This window comes from Oncorhynchus keta, unplaced genomic scaffold (assembly GCF_023373465.1).
Source record: "Oncorhynchus keta strain PuntledgeMale-10-30-2019 unplaced genomic scaffold, Oket_V2 Un_contig_8484_pilon_pilon, whole genome shotgun sequence".
Classification (NCBI taxonomy): Eukaryota; Metazoa; Chordata; class Actinopteri; order Salmoniformes; family Salmonidae; genus Oncorhynchus; species Oncorhynchus keta.
In genome coordinates, this window is record NW_026290077.1 from 260001 (window position 1) to 279835 (window position 19835).

The 19835-nt window shown below is 45.7% G+C and overlaps 1 protein-coding gene and 1 long non-coding RNA gene across 4 annotated transcripts in view; one reads left to right on the forward strand and one right to left on the reverse strand.

The window, feature by feature from the left end:
* The window catches only part of LOC127926845 (staphylococcal nuclease domain-containing protein 1-like), a gene marked incomplete at its 5' end in the record, with an annotated part of 287826 nt that overhangs the window by 259521 nt on the left and 8470 nt on the right, over window positions 1-19835 (forward strand). Inside the window, 2 exons of the mRNA XM_052512463.1 lie at window positions 55-168; window positions 13312-13538. Of these exons, the coding sequence (XP_052368423.1) occupies window positions 55-168; window positions 13312-13538 (341 nt within the window). The remainder of the gene's footprint in view (window positions 1-54; window positions 169-13311; window positions 13539-19835) is intronic.
* LOC127926846 (uncharacterized) lies at window positions 7117-9645 on the reverse strand. 3 transcript variants are annotated; one of them, XR_008125210.1, is made up of 4 exons: window positions 8872-8975; window positions 8461-8750; window positions 7899-8024; window positions 7117-7239 (listed from the first exon to the last, which is right to left on the reverse strand). It is a non-coding gene; the product is annotated as an uncharacterized LOC127926846 (long non-coding RNA). The 3 variants fall into 3 exon arrangements; XR_008125209.1 differs by lacking the exon at window positions 7117-7239 and adding an exon at window positions 9571-9645 and having other exon boundaries at window positions 7751-8024; window positions 8461-8910; XR_008125208.1 differs by lacking the exon at window positions 7117-7239 and having other exon boundaries at window positions 7751-8024.

The window sequence follows — 19835 nt, forward strand, 5'->3', positions numbered from 1 at the left end:
CTCTCTCTCTCTCTGCCTCTCTCTCTACCTCTCTCTACTTCTCTACCTCCACAGAGGGAGATAGTGCAGATCACGCGCCTGGCTGTCATTCCCCCGGCCTTCAGCACTCGGACCCTGGCTGCACAAGCCACTGAGTACACCTTCGCCTACATCCAGGTCCCACAAGACGTAAGTTTTGTACACACAGACACACAGTGGCCTTTGAAAGTATTCCCCCTTGGAATTTTTCCTATTGTGTTGCCTTACAACCTGGAATTAAAAATATATATTTGGAGGGTTCTATCATTTGATTTACACAACATACCTACCACTTGAAGATGCAAAATATTTTGTTTTATGAAACAAACAAAAAAATAAAACAAAAGGCAATACTTTGTAGACCCACCTTTTGCAGAAATTGCAGCTGCAAGTCTTATGTGTCTGTAAGCTTGGCACATCTAGCCACTGGGATTTTCTGCCCATTCTTCAAGACAAAACGTGCTCCAGCTCCTTCAAGTTGGATGGGTTCTGCTGGTGTACAGCCATCTTTAAGTCATACCACAGATTCTCAATTGGATTGAGTTCTGGGCTTTGACTGAGCCATTCCAAGACATTGAAATGTTTCCCCATAAACTACTTGAGTGTTGCTTGAACACTATGCTTAGGGTCATTGTCCTGCTAGAAGGAGAACCTCCGTCCCAGTCTCAAATCTCTGGAAGACTGAAACAGGTTTTCCTTAAGAATTTCCCTGTATTTAGCGCCATCCATCATTCCTTCAGTTCTGACCAATTTCCCAGTCCCTGTCGATGAAAAACATCCCCATGGCATGATGCTGCCACCACCACTGTGGGGATGGTGTTCTTAGGGTGATGAGGTGTTGGGTTTGCGCCAGAAATTGAGTTTTCCTTGATGTTTAAAAAGCTACATTTTAGTCTCATCTAAACCAGAATACCTTCTTCCATATGTTTGGGGTGTCACCCACATGTCTTTTGGTGAACACCAAATGTGTTTGCTTATTTTTTTTCTTTAAGCAATGGCTTTCTTCTGGCCACTCTTCCGTAAAGCCCAGCTCTGTGGAGTGTACGGCTTAAAGTGGTCCTATGGAGAGATACTCCAATCTCCGCTGTGGAGCTTTGCAGCTCCTTCAGGGTTATCTTTGGTCTCTTTGTTGCCTCTCTGATTAATGCCCTCCTTGTCTGGTCCATGAGTTTTGGTGGGCGGCCCTCTCTTGGCAGGTTTGTTGTGGTGTCATATTCTTTCCATTTTTAATAACGGATTTAATGGTGCTCTGTGGGATGTTCAATGTTTCGGATATTTGTTTATAACCCAACCCTGATCTGTACTTCTCCACAACTTTGTCCCTGACCTGTTTGGAGAGCTTCTTGGTCTTCATGGTGCTGCTTACTTGGTGGTGCCCCTTGCTTAGTGGTGTTGCAGAATCTGGGGCCTTTCAGAACAGGTCTATATATACTTTATTTGACTAATTATGTGACTTCCGGAGGTAATTCTTGCACCAGATCTTATTTAGGGGCTTCATAGCAAAGGGTTGAATACATATGAACACACCACTTTTCAGTCTTTTTTTTTTTGTATAATGTTTTGAAATAAGTGATTTTTCATTTCACTTCACCAATTTGGACTATTTTGTGTATGTCCATTACATGAAATACAAATAAAAATCTATTTAAATTACAGGTTGTAATGCAACATAACAGGAAAAATGCAAAGGGGACGAATACTTTTGCATGGCACTGTACATACACACATACATACATATGTGCATACATGCACACATACATATATGAACGGGTTATGGTAGTGTGTGTGTATAAATATACAGTGGGGCTCCAAAATTACTGGCACCCCTGACTGGCAATGCGCAAATAATGCTTAAACAAATATAAACAATAGAATTATAGAGAGAAACTCAAAATACCAACATGTGAGAAATACGATACTTTATTAATGTTTCAATGGAACCAACCAAAATGTATTGATTTAATTAAAAATCAATGTCCTCCAAATCAAGGTTTCACAATTAATGGCACCCTTAAATATTATTGTAAATAACATCTACCAAAATTAAACAACTAATTCAATTCCACTTATTTAAGTTTGTCTAAGTCTTAAGGAACTATATTGAGCCATTACATCACTTCCTGTTTCAATAGGGTATAAAAATGTGGTAACACACATGCAATATCCTGCTGTCATCCAACACCTTGAAGAAAAGAAAAGAACTGGCAGTTGAAAAAGAGACAGATGGTCGTAGACCTTCATAAATCTGGTAATGGCTACAAGATCCACAAACGATTGAATATAACACTGAGTACTGTCAGGCGATTATTAAAAAATGCAAAAGATATGGAACTGTTGAAAACCTCATGTGTAGAGGACGCAAATGTATTTTTCCCCCAAAATATTGAAAAAATGGTGAGAGAAGCAACAAAATCCCCAATAATCACTGTGAAGGAATTGCAGGCCTTGGTGGCGTCTTGGGTTCACCAGGCAAAAAAAGCACCATCAGACACCACCTCCACAACCACAGGCTCTTTGGAAGGGTTGCCAGAAGAAAGACCATTCTTATCCCAAGACACAGACGCAAGCGCTTGGAGTTTGCCAAACATCATTTAAATTATGACTGGAAGAAGGTGTTCTGGTCAGATGAGATAACAGCATCGGCATGTTTGGCGTCGAAACAGAGATGCATACAAGGAGAGGCACCTCATACCCACGGTGAAGTATGTAGGGGGGTCAGTGATGTTTTGGGGCTGTTTTAATTCCAGATGTCCAGGGGCACTGGTTAAGATTGATGGCATAATGAATTCCACCAAGTATCAGGCAATTTTGGCTGACAATCTGGTTGCCTCTGCCAGAAGGCTGGGCCGTATGTGGACTTTCCAACAAGACAATGACCCGAAACATACCTCAAGATCCACACAGAAATGTTTCTGTGACAACAAAATCAATGTTCTGCCATGGCCATCTCAGTTGCCAGACCTCAATCCAATGGAAAACCTGTGGGCTGAGCGGAAGAGGGCAGGTGATAAGCACAAACCCAAGAATGTGAAGGATCTTGAAAGGATCTGCATAGAGGAATGGTCCAAAATCCCTCCAAATGTGTTCCTTAACCTTGTCAAACATTACAGGAAAAGACTCCATGCTGTTATCCTTGCCAGAGGTAGTTGCACTAAGTACTAAATGAGGAGTGCCGATAATTATGAAACCTTGATTTTGGTTAAATTTATTTTGTATTAAATAATTGTATGATTTTGGTTGGTTCCATTGAAACATTAAGGTATTAATTAGTATTAATAAGTATATATCATGTTGGTATTTTGAGTTTCTCTATAATTATATTGTTTATATATTTTTTAAGTATTGTTTGTGCATTGCCAGTCAGGGGTGCCAGTAATGTTGGAGCCCACATACAGTGGGGAGAACAAGCATTTGATTCACTGCCGATTTTGCAGGTTTTCCTACTTACAAAGCATGTAGAGGTCTGTCATTTTTATCATAGGTACACTTCAATTGTGAGAGACGGAATCTAAAACAAAAATCCAGAACATCACATTGTATGATTTTTAAGTAATTTATTTATTTGACACATCAGAAAAGCAGAACTTAATATTTGGTACAGAAACCTTTGTTTGCAATTACAGAGATCATACGTTTCCTGTAGTTCTTGACCAGGTTTGCACACACTGCAGCAGGGATTTTGGCCCACTCCTCCATACAGACCTTCTCCAGATCCTTCAGGTTTCGGGGCTGTCGCTGGGCAATACGAACTTTCAGCTCCCTCCAAAGATTTTCTATTGGGTTCAGGTCTGGAGACTGGCTGGGCCACTCCAGGACCTTGAGATTTTCTTACGGAGCCACTCCTTAGTTTCCCTGGCTGTGTGTTTCGAATTCGTTGTCATGCTGGAAGACCCAGCCACGACCCATCTTCAATGCTCTTACTGGGGGAGGAGCTTGTTGGCCAAGATCTCGCTATGGCCCCATCCATCCTCCCCCTCAATATGGTGCAGTCGTCCTGTCCCCTTTGCAGAAAAGCATCCCCAAAGAATGATGTTTCCTCCGCCATGCTTCACGGTTGGGATGGTGTTCTTGGGGTTGTACTCATCCTTCTTCTTCCTCCAAACACGGCAAGTGGAGTTTAGACCAAAAAGCTATGCGCTGGCTTGAGCAGGGGGACCTTGCGTGCGCTGCAGGATTTTAATCCATGACGGCGTAGTGTGTTACTAATGGTTCTCTTTGAGACTGTGGTCTCAGCTCTCTTCAGGTCATTGACCAGGTCCTGCCATTTAGTTCTGGGCGGATCCCTCACCTTCCTCATGATCATTGATGCCCCACGAGGTGAGATCTTCCATGGAGCCCCAGACCGAGGGTGATTGACCTTCATCTTGAACTTCTTCCATTTTCTAATATTTGTGCCAACAGTTGTTGCCTTTTCACCAAGCTGCTTGCCTATTGTCCTGTAGCCCATCCCAGCCTTGTGCAGGTCTACAATTGTATCCCTGGTTTCCTTACACAGCTCTATAGTCTTGGCCATTGTGGAGAGGTTGGAGTCTGTTTGATTGAGTGTGTGGACAGGTGTCTTTTATACAGGTACCGAGTTCAAACAGGTGCAGTTAATACAGGTAATGAGTGGAGAACAGGAGGGCTTCTTAAAGAAAAACTAACAGGTCTGTGAGAGCCGGAATTCTTACTGGTTGGTAGATGATCAAATACTTATGTCATGCAATAAAATGCAAATGAATTACTTAAAAATCATACAAGGTGATTTTCTGGATTTTTGTTTTAGATTCCGTCTCTCACAGTAAAAAATTACAGACCTCTACATGCTTTGTAAGTAGGAAAACCTGAAAAATCAGCAGTGTATCAAATAATTGTTCTCCCCACTATATATATATACTGAGTATACACAACATTAGGAACACCTTCCTAATATTGAGTTGCACCCCCTTTTGCCCTAAGAACAGCCTCAATTCATGGAGGCATGGACTCTACAAGGTGCTGAAAGCGTTCCACAGGGATGCTGGCCCATTTTGACTCTAATGCTTCCCACAGTTGTGTCAAGTTGGCTGGATGTCCTTTGGGTGGTGAAACATTCTTGATACACACGGGAAACTGTTGTGTGAAAAACCCAGCAGATTCAGATTTGCAGTTCTTGAGACAAACCGGTGCGTCTGGCACCTACTACCATACCCCGTTCAAAGCCACTTAAATATTTTGTCTTGCCCATTCACCCTCTGAATGTCACACATACACAATCCATGTCTCAAGGCTTAAAATCCATCTTTAACCTGTCTCCTCCCCTTCATCTACACTGATTGAAGTGGATTTAACAGGTGACATCAATAATGGATCATAGCTTTCAGCTGGATTCACCTGGTCAGTCTGTGTCATGGAAAGAGCAGGTGTTCTTAATGTTTTTATACACTGGGTGGTTTGAGCCCTGAATGCTGATTTGGTTGACAGCCGTGGTATATCATACCGTATACCACAGGTATGACAAAACGTTTATTTTTGCAGCTCTAATTATGTTGGTAACCAGTTTATAATAGCAATAAGGCACCTCAGGGTTTGTAATATATGGCCAATATACAACGGCTAAGTTCTGTATCCAGGCACTTTGTGTTGCGTTGTGCGTATGTAAGAACAGCCGTGCTTTATTAGCCATATACCACACCCCCTCGGGCCTTATGGCTTAAGTATGCGCAGTGTATGTACATACTGTACAGTGTGTGTGTATATATACAGTATATACACACACACCCTAATAACTGGGCAGAGTGTGTGTGAGAGCCCTAGTCTTTATAATATCTCTAGGTCTGTACTTGTGTGTCTGACTCAACACTCTGTGTTTTTACGATGTCAAGCACTCTGAAGTGCTTTAGTGTTATAGCAGTGTTGTCACTCTGTTAAAACCCTGGATTTCTCAGAAGCCTGGGATGATCTGAGTGGGGATCACATAGCTAAGATCAAAACACATGGTTTGTCTGAGTGGGGATCACATAGTAAAGATCAAAACACATGGTTTGTCTGAGTCGGGATCACATAGCTAAGATCAAAACACATGGTTTGTCTGAGTGGGCATCACATAGCTAAGATCAAAACACATGGTTTGTCTGAGTGGGGATCACATAGCTAAGATCAAAACACATGGTTTGTCTGAGTGGGGATCACATGGCTAAGATCAAAACACATGGTTTGTCTGAGTGGGGATCACATAGTTAAGATCAAAACACATGGTTTGTCTGAGTGGGGATCACATAGCTAAGATCAAAACACATGGTTTGTCTGAGTGGGGATCACATAGTTAAGATCAAAACACATGGTTTGTCTGAGTGGGGATCACATAGCTAAGATCAAAACACATGGTTTGTCTGAGTGGGGATCACATAGTTAAGATCAAAACACATGGTTTGTCTGAGTGGGGATCACATAGCTAAGATCAAAACACATGGTTTGTCTGAGTGGGGATCACATAGTTAAGATCAAAACACATGGTTTGTCTGAGTGGGGATCACATAGCTAAGATCAAAACACATGGTTTGTCTGAGTGGGGATCACATAGTTAAGATCAAAACACATGGTTTGTCTGAGTGGGGATCACATAGCTAAGATCAAAACACATGGTTTGTCTGAGTGGGGATCACATAGCTAAGATCAAAACACATGGTTTGGTCTGAACTGAAAGTGTGTGTTTTTACATTTGTCTAAGCTTAGTATGTGTCCTAGCCTAGGATGTCTATTTTTGTGGTTCTGTTCGTGTGTGTGTGTGTGTGTGTGTGTGTGTGTGCGTGTGCGTGTGCGTGCGCGTGCGTGTGTGTGTGTGTGTGTACGTCTCTCCGTTCGTGTGTGCGCGTCTATCCGTGTGTGTGCGCGCGCATCCTTTTGTGTGTGTGTCTGTCCATGTGTGTGTTTGTAATGTGTGTGTCCTTACCCAATATGTATATTAGTTTATTTTTGAGTGTGTGTCTGGGTTCAAGGTGTGTGTGCTGTCTCCTCTCCACTGAGTCAGTGTGAAGCTGCAGCAGGGTGATGTGGGCCATCTGTCCGCCCAGGCCTCAGCCTCACCTCCACTCTCTACAGCTGACACAGCTCTCTACCTCTCTCTACCTCGCTCTCCCCCTTTTTCTCTCTCCACCTTTGTCTTTCTACCGCTCTTTCATTTGATCTGTCTTTTTCACCATTTCCCTTTGTCTACCTCCCTCTTTCTGGCTCTTTTATTTCTCTCTCTGTCTCTCTCTCTGCCTCTGTTGGCTCTTTTATTTCTCTCTCTGTCTCTCTCTACCTCTGTTGGCTCTTTTATTTCTCTCTCTGTCTCTCTCTCTACCTCTGTTGGCTCTTTTATTTCTCTCTCTGTCTCTCTCTACCTCTGTTGGCTCTTTTATTTCTCTCTCTGTCTCTCTCTCTGCCTCTGTTGGCTCTTTTATTTTCTCTCTCTGTCTCTCTCTCTACCTCTGTTGTGCTCTTTTATTTCTCTCTCTGTCTCTTCTCTACCTCTGTTGCTCTTTTATTTCTCTCTCTCTGTCTCTCTCTCTACCTCTGTTGGCTCTTTTATTTCTCTCTCTGTCTCTCTCTCTACCTCTGTTGGCTCTTTTATTTCTCTCTCTGTCTCTCTCTCTACCTCTGTTGGCTCTTTTATTTCTCTCTCTGTCTCTCTCTCTACCTCTGTTGGTTCTTTTATTTCTCTCTCTGTCTCTCTCTCTACCTCTGTTGGCTCTTTTATTTTCTCTGTCTTCTCTACCTCTGTTTCTTTTATTTCTCTCTCTGTCTCTCTCTCTACCTCTGTTGGCTCTTTTATTTCTCTCTCTGTCTCTCTCTACCTCTGTTGGCTCTTTTATTTCTCTCTCTGTCTCTCTCTCTGCCTCTGTTGGCTCTTTTATTTCTCTCTCTGTCTCTCTCTCTACCTCTGTTGGCTCTTTTATTTCTCTCTCTGTCTCTCTCTCTGCCTCTGTTGGCTCTTTTATTTCTCTCTCTGTCTCTCTCTCTGCCTCTGTTGGCTCTTTTATTTCTCTCTCTGTCTCTCTCTCTGCCTCTGTTGGCTCTTTTATTTCTCTCTCTGTCTCTGTTGGCTCTTTTATTTCTCTCTCTCTCTCTCTCTGTTGGCTCTTTTATTTCTCTCTCTCTCTCTCTCTGTCTCTCTCTGTCTCTCTCTTCTCTGTTGGCTCTTTTATTTCTCTCTCTGTCTCTCTCTCTCTGCCTCTGTTGGCTCTTTTATTTCTCTCTCTGTCTCTCTCTCTACCTCTGTTGGCTCTTTTATTTCTCTCTCTGTCTCTCTCTCTGTCTCTGTTGGCTCTTTTATTTCTCTCTCTGTCTCTCTCTCTGCCTCTGGCTCTTTTATTTCTCTCTCTCTCTCTCTCTCTGTCTCTCTCTGTCTCTCTCTGTCTCTGTTGGCTCTTTTATTTCTCTCTCTCTGTCTCTCTCTCTACCTCTGTTGGCTCTTTTATTTCTCTCTCTGTCTCTCTCTACCTCTGTTGGCTCTTTTATTTCTCTCTCTGTCTCTCTCTCTGCCTCTGTTGGCTCTTTTATTTCTCTCTCTGTCTCTCTCTCTACCTCTGTTGGCTCTTTTATTTCTCTCTCTGTCTCTCTCTCTGCCTCTGTTGGCTCTTTTATTTCTCTCTCTCTCTCTCTGCCTCTGTTGGCTCTTTTATTTCTCTCTCTGTCTCTCTCTCTGCCTCTGTTGGCTCTTTTATTTCTCTCTCTGTCTCTCTCTCTACCTCTGTTGGCTCTTTTATTTCTCTCTCTGTCTCTCTCTCTACCTCTGGCTCTTTTATTTCTCTCTCTGTCTCTCTCTCTACCTCTGTTGGCTCTTTTATTTCTCTCTCTGTCTCTCTCTCTACCTCTGTTGGCTCTTTTATTTCTCTCTCTGTCTCTCTCTACCTCTGGCTCTTTTATTTCTCTCTCTGTCTCTCTCTCTACCTCTGGCTCTTTTATTTCTCTCTCTGTCTCTCTCTCTACCTCTGGCTCTTTTATTTCTCTCTCTGTCTCTCTCTCTGCCTCTGTTGGCTCTTTTATTTCTCTCTCTGTCTCTCTCTCTGCCTCTGTTGGCTCTTTTATTTCTCTCTGTCTCTCTCTCTACCTCTGTTGGCTCTTTTATTTCTCTCTCTGTCTCTCTCTCTACCTCTGGCTCTTTTATTTCTCTCTCTGTCTCTCTCTCTACCTCTGTTGGCTCTTTTATTTCTCTCTCTGTCTCTCTCTCTGCCTCTGTTGGCTCTTTTATTTCTCTCTCTTCTCTCTCTCTGCCTCTGTTGGCTCTTTTATTTCTCTCTCTGTCTCTCTCTCTCTGCCTCTGTTGGCTCTTTTATTTCTCTCTCTGTCTCTCTGGCTCTTTATTTCTCTCTCTGTCTCTCTCTCTGTCTCTGTTGGCTCTTTTATTTCTCTCTCTGCCTCTGGCTCTTTTATTTCTCTCTCTGTCTCTCTCTCTACCTCTGTTGGCTCTTTTATTTCTCTCTCTGTCTCTCTCTCTACCTCTGTTGGCTCTTTTATTTCTCTCTCTGCCTCTGGCTCTTTTATTTCTCTCTCTGTCTCTCTCTCTGCCTCTGTTGGCTCTTTTATTTCTCTCTCTGTCTCTCTCTCTACCTCTGTTGGCTCTTTTATTTCTCTCTCTGTCTCTCTCTCTGCCTCTGTTGGCTCTTTTATTTCTCTCTCTGTCTCTCTCTCTGCCTCTGTTGGCTCTTTTATTCTCTCTCTCTGTCTCTCTCTCTACCTCTGTTGGCTCTTTTATTTTCTCTCTGTCTCTCTCTCTGCCTCTGGCTCTTTTATTTCTCTCTCTGTCTCTCTCTCTGCCTCTGTTGGCTCTTTTATTTCTCTCTCTGTCTCTCTCTCTACCTCTGGCTCTTTTATTTCTCTCTCTGTCTCTCTCTCTACCTCTGTTGGCTCTTTTATTTCTCTCTCTGTCTCTCTCTACCTCTGTTGGCTCTTTTATTTCTCTCTCTGTCTCTCTCTGCCTCTGTTGGCTCTTTTATTTCTCTCTCTGTCTCTCTCTACCTCTGGCTCTTTTATTTCTCTCTCTGTCTCTCTCTCTACCTCTGGCTCTTTTATTTCTCTACCTCTGCTCTCTCTCTCTACCTCTGTTGGCTCTTTTATTTCTCTCTCTGTCTCTCTCTCTACCTCTGTTGGCTCTTTTATTTCTCTCTCTGTCTCTCTCTCTACCTCTGTTGGCTCTTTTATTTCTCTCTCTGTCTCTCTCTCTACCTCTGTTGGCTCTTTTATTTCTCTCTCTGTCTCTCTCTCTACCTCTGTTGGCTCTTTTATTTTCTCTCTCTGTCTCTCTCTCTACCTCTGGCTCTTTTATTTCTCTCTCTGTCTCTCTCTCTACCTCTGTTGGCTCTTTTATTTCTCTCTCTGTCTCTCTCTCTACCTCTGTTGGCTCTTTTATTTCTCTCTCTGTCTCTCTCTCTACCTCTGTTGGCTCTTTTATTTCTCTCTCTGTCTCTCTCTCTACCTCTGTTGGCTCTTTTATTTCTCTCTCTGTCTCTCTCTCTACCTCTGTTGGCTCTTTTATTTCTCTCTCTGTCTCTCTCTCTACCTCTGGCTCTTTTATTTCTCTCTCTGTCTCTCTCTCTACCTCTGGCTCTTTTATTTCTCTCTCTTCTCTCTCTGCCTCTGTTCTCTCTCTCTCTACCTCTGTTGGCTCTTTTATTTCTCTTTCTCTCTCTCTGCTTTTTATTTCTCTCTCTCTCTCTCTCTACCTCTGTTGGCTCTTTTATTTCTCTCCTCTGTCTCTCTCTCTACCTCTTGGCTCTTTTATTTCTCTCTCTGCTCTTTTATTTCTCTCTCTGTCTCTCTCTACCTCTGTTGGCTCTTTTATTTCTCTCTCTCTGTCTCTCTCTCTACCTCTGTTCTCTTTTATTTCTCTCTCTCTGTCTCTCTCTCTACCTCTGTTGGCTCTTTTATTTCTCTCTCTCTGTCTCTCTCTCTACCTCTGTTGGCTCTTTTATTCCTCTCTCTGTCTCTCTCGGTGTCTCTGCCTCTGTTGGCTCTTTTATTTCTCTCTCTCCGTCTCTCTCTCTACCTCTGTTGGCTCTTTTATTTCTCTTTCTGTCTCTCTCTCTCTGCCTCTGTTGGCTCTTTTATTTCTCTCTCTCTGTCTCTCTCTCTGCCTCTGTTGGCTCTTGTTTGTTTCCTGTTTTCTTTATTCTATTCAATTCAAGGGGCTTTATTGGAATGGGAAAATATGTTAACATTGCCAAAGCAAATGTTTTCTTTATCTCAGGGGTACTTACCCATCTTCTTTATATCCTCTCTCTCAGCTAATATTTCTCTCCTCTCTTCTGTCCCTAAATATCTGGTCAGATCTCTCTCTCTCAATCTCTCTTGTTCTCTCTTTCTCAATATCTCTTGTTCTCTCTTTCTCAATCTCTCTTGTTCTCTCTCTCTTGTTCTCTCTCTCTTGTTCTCTCTCTCTCAATCTCTCTTGTTCTCTCTTTCTCAATATCTCTTGTTCTCAATCTCTCTCTCAATCTCTCTTGTTCTCTCTCTCTCTCAATCTCTCTTGTTCTCTCTCTCTTGTTCTATCTCTCTTGTTCTCTCTCTCTCAATCTCTCTTGTTCTCTCTCTATCTCAATCTCTCTCGCTCTGTGTTTTTTTTCCTCTACCCTCCCTCTCTCTCTGGGCCTGTTACTAGTGGTGACAGCGTTTCTCCCCAGATGTCCTCTCTGCCCTGCCACCTGGAGTAGAGAGGGTGCTGCCTGGTCTCTCACTCACCTGCTGTGACTCAAACTGGCCAGTGGCCACACAGACAGAAACACACACACACTGTCCGTCAGTCATTCACTTAGACACATATTCATATTAATACATGCATATACTTTAACATGTATAAATACATTCTCCTCTGTTAGCATATATAGTTGAATGCATAGTTATGACCATCCACACACTGGTCCATTTCAGGCGCGTGCTAGTACTAACCTTGTTACAGTGTCCTGTCCCACTCAGCAGAAGTACCTGTTAGTGTCCTGTCCCACTCAGCAGAAGGCCCTGTTAGTGTCCTGTCCCACTCAGCAGAAGGCCCTGTTAGTGTCCTGTCCCACTCAGCAGAAGTACCTGTTAGTGTCCTGTCCCACTCAGCAGAAGGCCCTGTTAGTGTCCTGTCACTCAGCAGAAGGTACCTGTTAGTGTCCTGTCCCACTCAGCAGAAGTACCTGTTAGTGTCCTGTCCCACTCAGCAGTGTCCTGTTCGTGTCCTGTCCCACACAGCAGAAGGCCCTGTTAGTGTCCTGTCCCACTCAGCAGAAGACCCTGTTAGTGTCCCGTCCCACTCAGCAGAAGGCCCTGTTATAGTGTCCTGTCCCACTCAGCAGAAGGCCCTGTTATTGTCCTGTCCCACTCAGCAGAAGGCCCTGTTATTGTCCTGTCCCACTCAGCAGAAGGCCCTGTTAACGTCCTGTCCCACTGAGCAGAAGGCCCTGTTAGTGTCCTGTCCCACTCAGCAGAAGGCCCTGTTAGTGTCCTGTCCCACTCAGCAGAAGGCCCTCATTCATATTGCATATCCCCACCCTGCCCCCTTGGCTCTCTCTCCTCCTCTCTCTTTCTCCTCTATCCGTCTCTCTCACCACCTCTCCCTCTCTCTCTCACCCTGAGCTCCTCTATCCGTCTCTCTCACCACCTCTCCCTCCCTCTCTCACCCTGAGCTCCCTCTATCCGTCTCTCTCACCACCTCTCCCTCCCTCTCTCACCCTGAGCTCCCTCTATCCGTCTCTCTCACCACCTCTCCCTCCCTCTCTCACCCTGAGCTCCCTCTATCCGCCTCTCTCACCACCTCTCCCTCCCTCTCTCACCCTGAGCTCCCTCTATCCGTCTCTCTCACCACCTCTCCCTCCCTCTCTCACCCTGAGCTCCCTCTATCCGCCTCTCTCGCCCTGAGCTCCCCTGCGGAGTGTGAGACAAGCTGACCACAGGAGGAAGAAGAAACAAAAAGCCCCCCAGTTTTCCCCCTTGAACACTCAGCATCCCTCTCTACATACACACACAGAGACACACACCACATTCACACCCCAAGGGCAGCTTGCTCGGGGGTTGCCATGGAGACAGGACCAGGGCAAAGAGGAAGGAGAGCAAGCGAGAGGGACAGAGCGATGATGAATGGGGAATGTTGGGGTGTACTCAATTGATCCCTGTTTTTTAAAGCCATGGCGGGGCGTGTCTTATTGCTCTTCAATACTCCTAATTGGCTTCCTTGTCTTGCTCTCTGAGCACAATATGAGTCCCTTTTATTAGAGGGCTAAAGATTTCAGGATAAACTGTTCTGGCTCAACAGCCTCCAGCAGGGTGACCTAACCCCTTGACCTCCCCTCTCCTCCTCTTCCACCCCGTTAGGAGGATGCGCGTGCTGACGTGGTGGACAGCCTGGTGCGGGACATCCAGAACACCCAGTGTCTCCTCAACGTGGAGCACAGCGGCGTCACCTGCCCCCACGTCACACTGCAGTTCGCCGACTCCAAGGACGACGTGGGCCTCAGCCTGGTCAAGGAGGGCATGGTCATGGTGGACGTGCGGAAAGAGAAGCACCTGCAGAAAATGGTAGGAAAATGGCAGCCTTGGCGGTATTCAAAGAGAGAAATGAAAGTTATGTTTACCTTAAAGTCATTATAAAACTGAAAACTTATCAGGGCACTATGGCCAAAACAGATGTGTTTATGTACCAGGGCTAGCATTGGGCCAAATGTATTGGCGTTAGAGTTGAGAAAAAGTTACGCTGACACGTGCCAGACGTTTTCAGGTCATAGTGACTTTGTCAGGGCCAAAACATGATACTGGGTGACAGTGTATGTGACTGGCTGGCTGTGAAGGGTCTAGTCTATTTCAACAAGGCTGTTCGCCTCACGCTACCATGCTAACAGGTCAGTGTTTTTGTTATGAATAAGTGCTAGCATGTGGCTAAATGCTGACATGTTTAGTAATCCAAAATGAAGACCGATCTGAAGCGATGCATCTCTCAATGCATCTCTCCCAGCAGGACAGGCTCCTGTGACGGCGGCCATTTTGTAATGTCATGAAGTGCAGCTCGTTTGCCTTCCCTCATTATGCTAATTCAGCTGGCAGACTCAAAGCCTCTCTGTAAATGAAAGATAAAGGCACAAAACTGAAATATTTATTCCTGGCGCAATTACCGCTCCTACACGCCCCGACATTACTCCACTCTGTCATTTAGGTACAAAGTGGCACACACACGTTCACACATAGACACAGAAATGGGCTCACCGGTCAGAACACAAACACTCATAAACATATGAATGCACACCCACACAGAATGTTATACTTAATCACCCTCGTTTCCCTACACCACCACTAAAGTTTTACAACCCATTGGAAGACACTTATTCAGCCATGTCAGTCAATAAGTAACTGTATAGTGTGTATTTGTCGCCAGGGAGCTCACCTTTGACCTCTTTGGGCCACTGAGACTGTAAACAGTATTGTGTTGAAACGACCCACTGGAACAGAGTCAGAGCAGTGATTAAAACCCAGCTGTCCACTGAAACAGGCTGATAGAGCCATGCAGTCTGAACCCTGCTGTCCACTGAAACAGGCTGATAGAGCCATGCAGTCTGAACCCTGCTGTCCACTGAAACAGGCTGATAGAGCCATGCAGTCTGAACCCTGCTGTCCACTGAAACAGGCTGATAGAGCCATGCAGTCTGAACCCTGCTGTCCACTGAAACAGGCTGATAGAGCCATGCAGTCTGAACCCTGCTGTCCACTGAAACAGGCTGATAGAGCCATGCAGTCTGAACCCTGCTGTCCACTGAAACAGGCTGATAGAGCCATGCAGTCTGAACCCTGCTGCCCACTGAAACAGGCTGATAGAGCCATGCAGTCTGAACCCTGCTGCCCACTGAAACAGGCTGATAGAGCCATACAGTCTGAACCCTGCTGTCCACTGAAACAGGCTGATAGAGCCATGCAGTCTGAACCCTGCTGTCCACTGAAACAGGCTGATAGAGCCATGCAGTCTGAACCCTGCTGTCCACTGAAACAGGCTGATAGAGCCATGCAGTCTGAACCCTGCTGTCCACTGAAACAGGCTGATAGAGCCATGCAGTCTGAACCCTGCTGTCCACTGAAACAGGCTGATAGAGCCATGCAGTCTGAACCCTGCTGTCCACTGAAACAGGCTGATAGAGCCATGCGGTCTGAACCCTGCTGTCCACTGAAACAGGCTGATAGAGCCATGCAGTCTGAACCCAGCTGTCCACTGAAACAGGCTGATAGAGCCATGCAGTCTGAACCCTGCTGTCCACTGAAACAGGCTGATAGAGCCATGCAGTCTGAACCCTGCTGTCCACTGAAACATGCTGATAGAGCCATGCAGTCTGAAACCTGCTGTCCACTGAAACAGGCTGATAGAGCCATGCAGTCTGAACCCTGCTGTCCACTGAAACAGGCTGATAGAGCCATGCAGTCTGAACCCTGCTGTCCACTGAAACAGGCTGATAGAGCCATGCAGTCTGAACCCTGCTGTCCACTGAAACAGGCTGATAGAGCCATGCAGTCTGAACCCTGCTGTCCACTGAAACAGGCTGATAGAGCCATGCAGTCTGAACCCTGCTGTCCACTGAAACAGGCTGATAGAGCCATGCAGTCTGAACCCTGCTGTCCACTGAAACAGGCTGATAGAGCCATGCAGTCTGAAACCTGCTGTCCACTGAAACAGGCTGATAGGGCCATGCAGTCTGAAACCTGCTGTCCACTGAAACAGGCTGATAGGGCCATGCAGTCTGAAACCTGCTGTCCACTGAAACAGGCTGATAGGGCCATGCAGTCTGAACCCTGCTGTCCACTGAAACAGGCTGATAGAGCCATGCAGTCTGAACCCTGCTGTCCACTGAAACAGGCTGATAGAGCCATGCAGTCTGAACCCTGCTGTCCACTGAAACAGGCTGATAGAGCCATGCAGTCTGAACCCTGCTGTCCACTGAAACAGGCTGATAGAGCCATGCAGTCTGAACCCTGCAGTCCACTGAAACAGGCTGATAGAGCCATGCAGTCTGAAACCTGCTGTCCACTGAAACAGGCTGATAGAGCCATGCAGTCTGAACCCTGTTGTCCACTGAAACAGGCTGATAGAGGCCATGCAGTCTGAAACCTGCTGTCCACTGAAACAGGCTGATAGGGCCATGCAGTCTGAAACCTGCTGTCCACTGAAACAGGCTGATAGGGCCATGCAGTCTGAACCCTGCTGTCCACTGAAACAGGCTGATAGGGCCATGCAGTCTGAACCCTGCTGTCCACTGAAACAGGCTGATAGGGCCATGCAGTCTGAACCCTGCTGTCCACTGAAACAGGCTGATAGAGCCATGCAGTCTGAACCCTGCTGTCACTGAAACAGGCTGATAGAGCCATGCAGTCTGAACCCTGCTGTCCACTGAAACAGGCTGATAGAGCCATGCAGTCTGAACCCTGCTGTCCACTGAAACAGGCTGATGGAGCCATGCAGTCTGAACCCTGCTGTCCACTGAAACAGGCTGATGGAGCCATGCAGTCTGAACCCTGCTGTCCACTGAAACAGGCTGATAGAGGCATGCAGTCTGAACCCTGCTGTCCACTGAAACAGGCTGATAGAGGCATGCAGTCTGAACCCTGCTGTCCACTGAAACAGGCTGATAGAGCCATGCAGTCTGAACCCTGCTGTCCACTGAAACAGGCTGATAGAGCCATGCAGTCTGAACCCTGCTGTCCACTGAAACAGGCTGATAGAGCCATGCAGTCTGAACCCTGCTGTCCACTGAAACAGGCTGATAGAGCCATGCAGTCTGAACCCTGCTGTCCACTGAAACAGGCTGATAGAGCCATGCAGTCTGAACCCTGCTGTCCACTGAAACAGGCTGATAGAGCCATGCAGTCTGAACCCTGCAGTCCACTGAAACAGGCTGATAGAGCCATGCAGTCTGAACCCTGCAGTCCACTGAAACAGGCTGATAGAGCCATGCAGTCTGAACCCTGCAGTCCACTGAAACAGGCTGATAGAGCCATGCAGTCTGAACCCTGCAGTCCACTGAAACAGGCTGATAGAGCCATGCAGTCTGAACCCTGCAGTCCACTGAAACAGGCTGATAGAGCCATGCAGTCTGAACCCTGCTGTCCACTGAAACAGGCTGATAGGGCCATGCAGTCTGAACCCTGCTGTCCACTGAAACAGGCTGATAGAGCCATGCAGTCTGAACCCTGCTGTCCACTGAAACAGGCTGATAGAGCCATGCAGTCTGAACCCTGCTGTCCACTGAAACAGGCTGATAGAGCCATGCAGTCTGAACCCTGCTGTCCACTGAAACAGGCTGATAGAGCCATGCAGTCTGAACCCTGCTGTCCACTGAAACAGGCTGATAGAGCCATGCAGTCTGAACCCAGCTGTCCACTGAAACAGGCTGATAGAGCCATGCAGTCTGAACCCAGCTGTCCACTGAAACAGGCTGATAGAGCCATGCAGTCTGAACCCTGCAGTCTATCAGGCCTGTTTGTCTTATGCTGGTCATGTCCCCTGTGCTGCTCCCTCTGAAACGATGCAGTCTGTTCAGACTGAGATGTGAAGGCTCTGGGTGCATCTCTTTCATTGATATAGTCTAAAGTGGTATAGTTTTAATAGTCTTAAAGAGGGGAGGGGGGCTAGACAGGTGAAAGCACCCTGAAGGCCTTCGACCTTATCACTTTAAAGTCCCCCTGGCAAACAAAGCTCCTCTGTCAGCAAAAGACTGACCACTAACTGAGCTCAGCTTCCATTTCCTCAAACAGCCTTTATTTTGAAATGTTTAAAGCTGGAATGCTTAGTGGTGAAACTCCCCGTCCGTTTGTGATATTACAACAACAAACACAGTTTTTCCCTCCTGACATCATTGTATTCCAGATGACAAATTGATGTTCTCAGGCGCTGGTCTTGTTTCATAGAGGAGAGCGAGATTTATTAGATTTATTTGAAGGAAACTCTGTTTGTTTTGTGGATATGCCCTGTAGCAAATGGACAACACACTTAAGCATTGTCCATGTAATAAAGATAGACAATATACGTATAATCATAAATGTATGTACCAGCTGCTAGTATTGTTGGAGAGAAAAGAGGGAGGTCTATAGAGAGGAGAGAACGACAGAGAATGAGGATGGATGGATAGAGAGGAGAGAATGACAGAGAATGAGGGATGGATGGATAGATAGAGAGAGGAGAGAATGAGGATGGATGGATAGATAGAGGAGAGAATGACAGAGAATGGGGGATGGATAGAGAGAGGAGAGAACGACAGAGAATGAGGGATGGATGGATAGATGGAGAGAGAGAATGACAGAGAATGGGGGATGGATGGATAGATGGAGAGATCGACAGAGAATGAGGGATGGATGGATAGATAGAGAGAGGAGAGAACGACAGAGAATGAGGGATGGATGGATAGAGAGAGAGAGGAGAGAATGACAGAGAATGGGGGATGGATAAATAGAGAGAGAGAGGGATAGAGAGAGCAGAGAACGACAGAGAATGGGGATGGATAAATTGAGAGAGGGGGATAGAGAGAGGAGAGAACGACAGATGGATGGATAGAGAGAGGAGAGAACTACAGAGAATGAGGGATGGATAAATAGAGGATAGAGAGAGGAGAGAACTTGACAGAGAATGGGGGATGGATAAATAGAGAGAGAGAGATAGAGAGGAGAGGAGGACAAAGAATGGGGGATGGATAAAGAGAGAGAGGGATAAAGAGAGGAGAGAACGACAGAATGGGGGATGGATGAATAGAGAGAGAGAGAGAGAGGGATAGGATAGAGGGAGAGAATGACAGAGAATGGGGGATGGATGGATAGATAGAGAGGAGAGAACGACAGAGAATGGGGGATGGATGGATAGATAGAGAGGAGAGAAACGACAGAGAATGGGGGATGGATAAATAGAGAGGAGAGAACGACAGAGAATGGGGGATGGATGGATAGAGAGAGAGAGAGATGGAGAGAATGACAGAGAATGGGGATGGATGGAGATAGAGAGAGGAGAGAATGACAGAGAATGGGGGATGGATGGATAGAGAGGAGAGAATGACAGAGAATGGGGGATGGATGGATAGATAGAGAGGAGAGAACGACAGAGAATGGGGGATGGATAAATAGAGAGAGAGGGATAGAGAGAGGAGAGAACGACAGAGAATGGGGGATGGATAAATAGAGGGGGATAGAGAGAGGAGAGAACGACAGATGGATGGATAGAGAGAGGAGAGAACTACAGAGAATGAGGGATGGATAAATAGAGGGATAGAGAGAGAGAACGACGGAGAATGGGGGATGGATAAATAGAGAGAGAGGGGGATAGAGAGGAGAGGAGGACAAAGAATGGGGGTGGATAAATAGAGAGAGAGGGATAAAGAACGACAGAATGGGGATGGATAAATAGAGAGAGAGAGAATGACAGAGAATATATATAGATAGAGTGATGGGGATAGATGCATAGAGAGAGAGAGAGTAAGGGGATATAAATAGAGAGAGAGTGAGGGGATAGATGAATAGAGTGAGGGGGATAGATGAATAGAGAGAGAGTGGGGGGATAGATGAATAGAGAGAGAGTGAGGGGGATAGATGAATAGAGAGAGAGTGAGGGGATAGATGAATAGAGAGAGTGATGGTGATAGATGAATAGAGAGAGTGATGGGGATAGATGAATAGAGAGAGTGATGGGGATAGATAAATAGAGAGAGTGATGGGGATAGATAAATAGAGAGAGAGTGTTGGGGATAGATGAATAGAGAGAGAGTGATGGGGATAGATGAATAGAGAGAGAGTGATGGGGATAGATGAATAGAGAGAGGGTGAGGGGATAGATGAATAGAGAGTGATGGGGATAGATGAATAGAGAGTGAGGGGGGATAGAT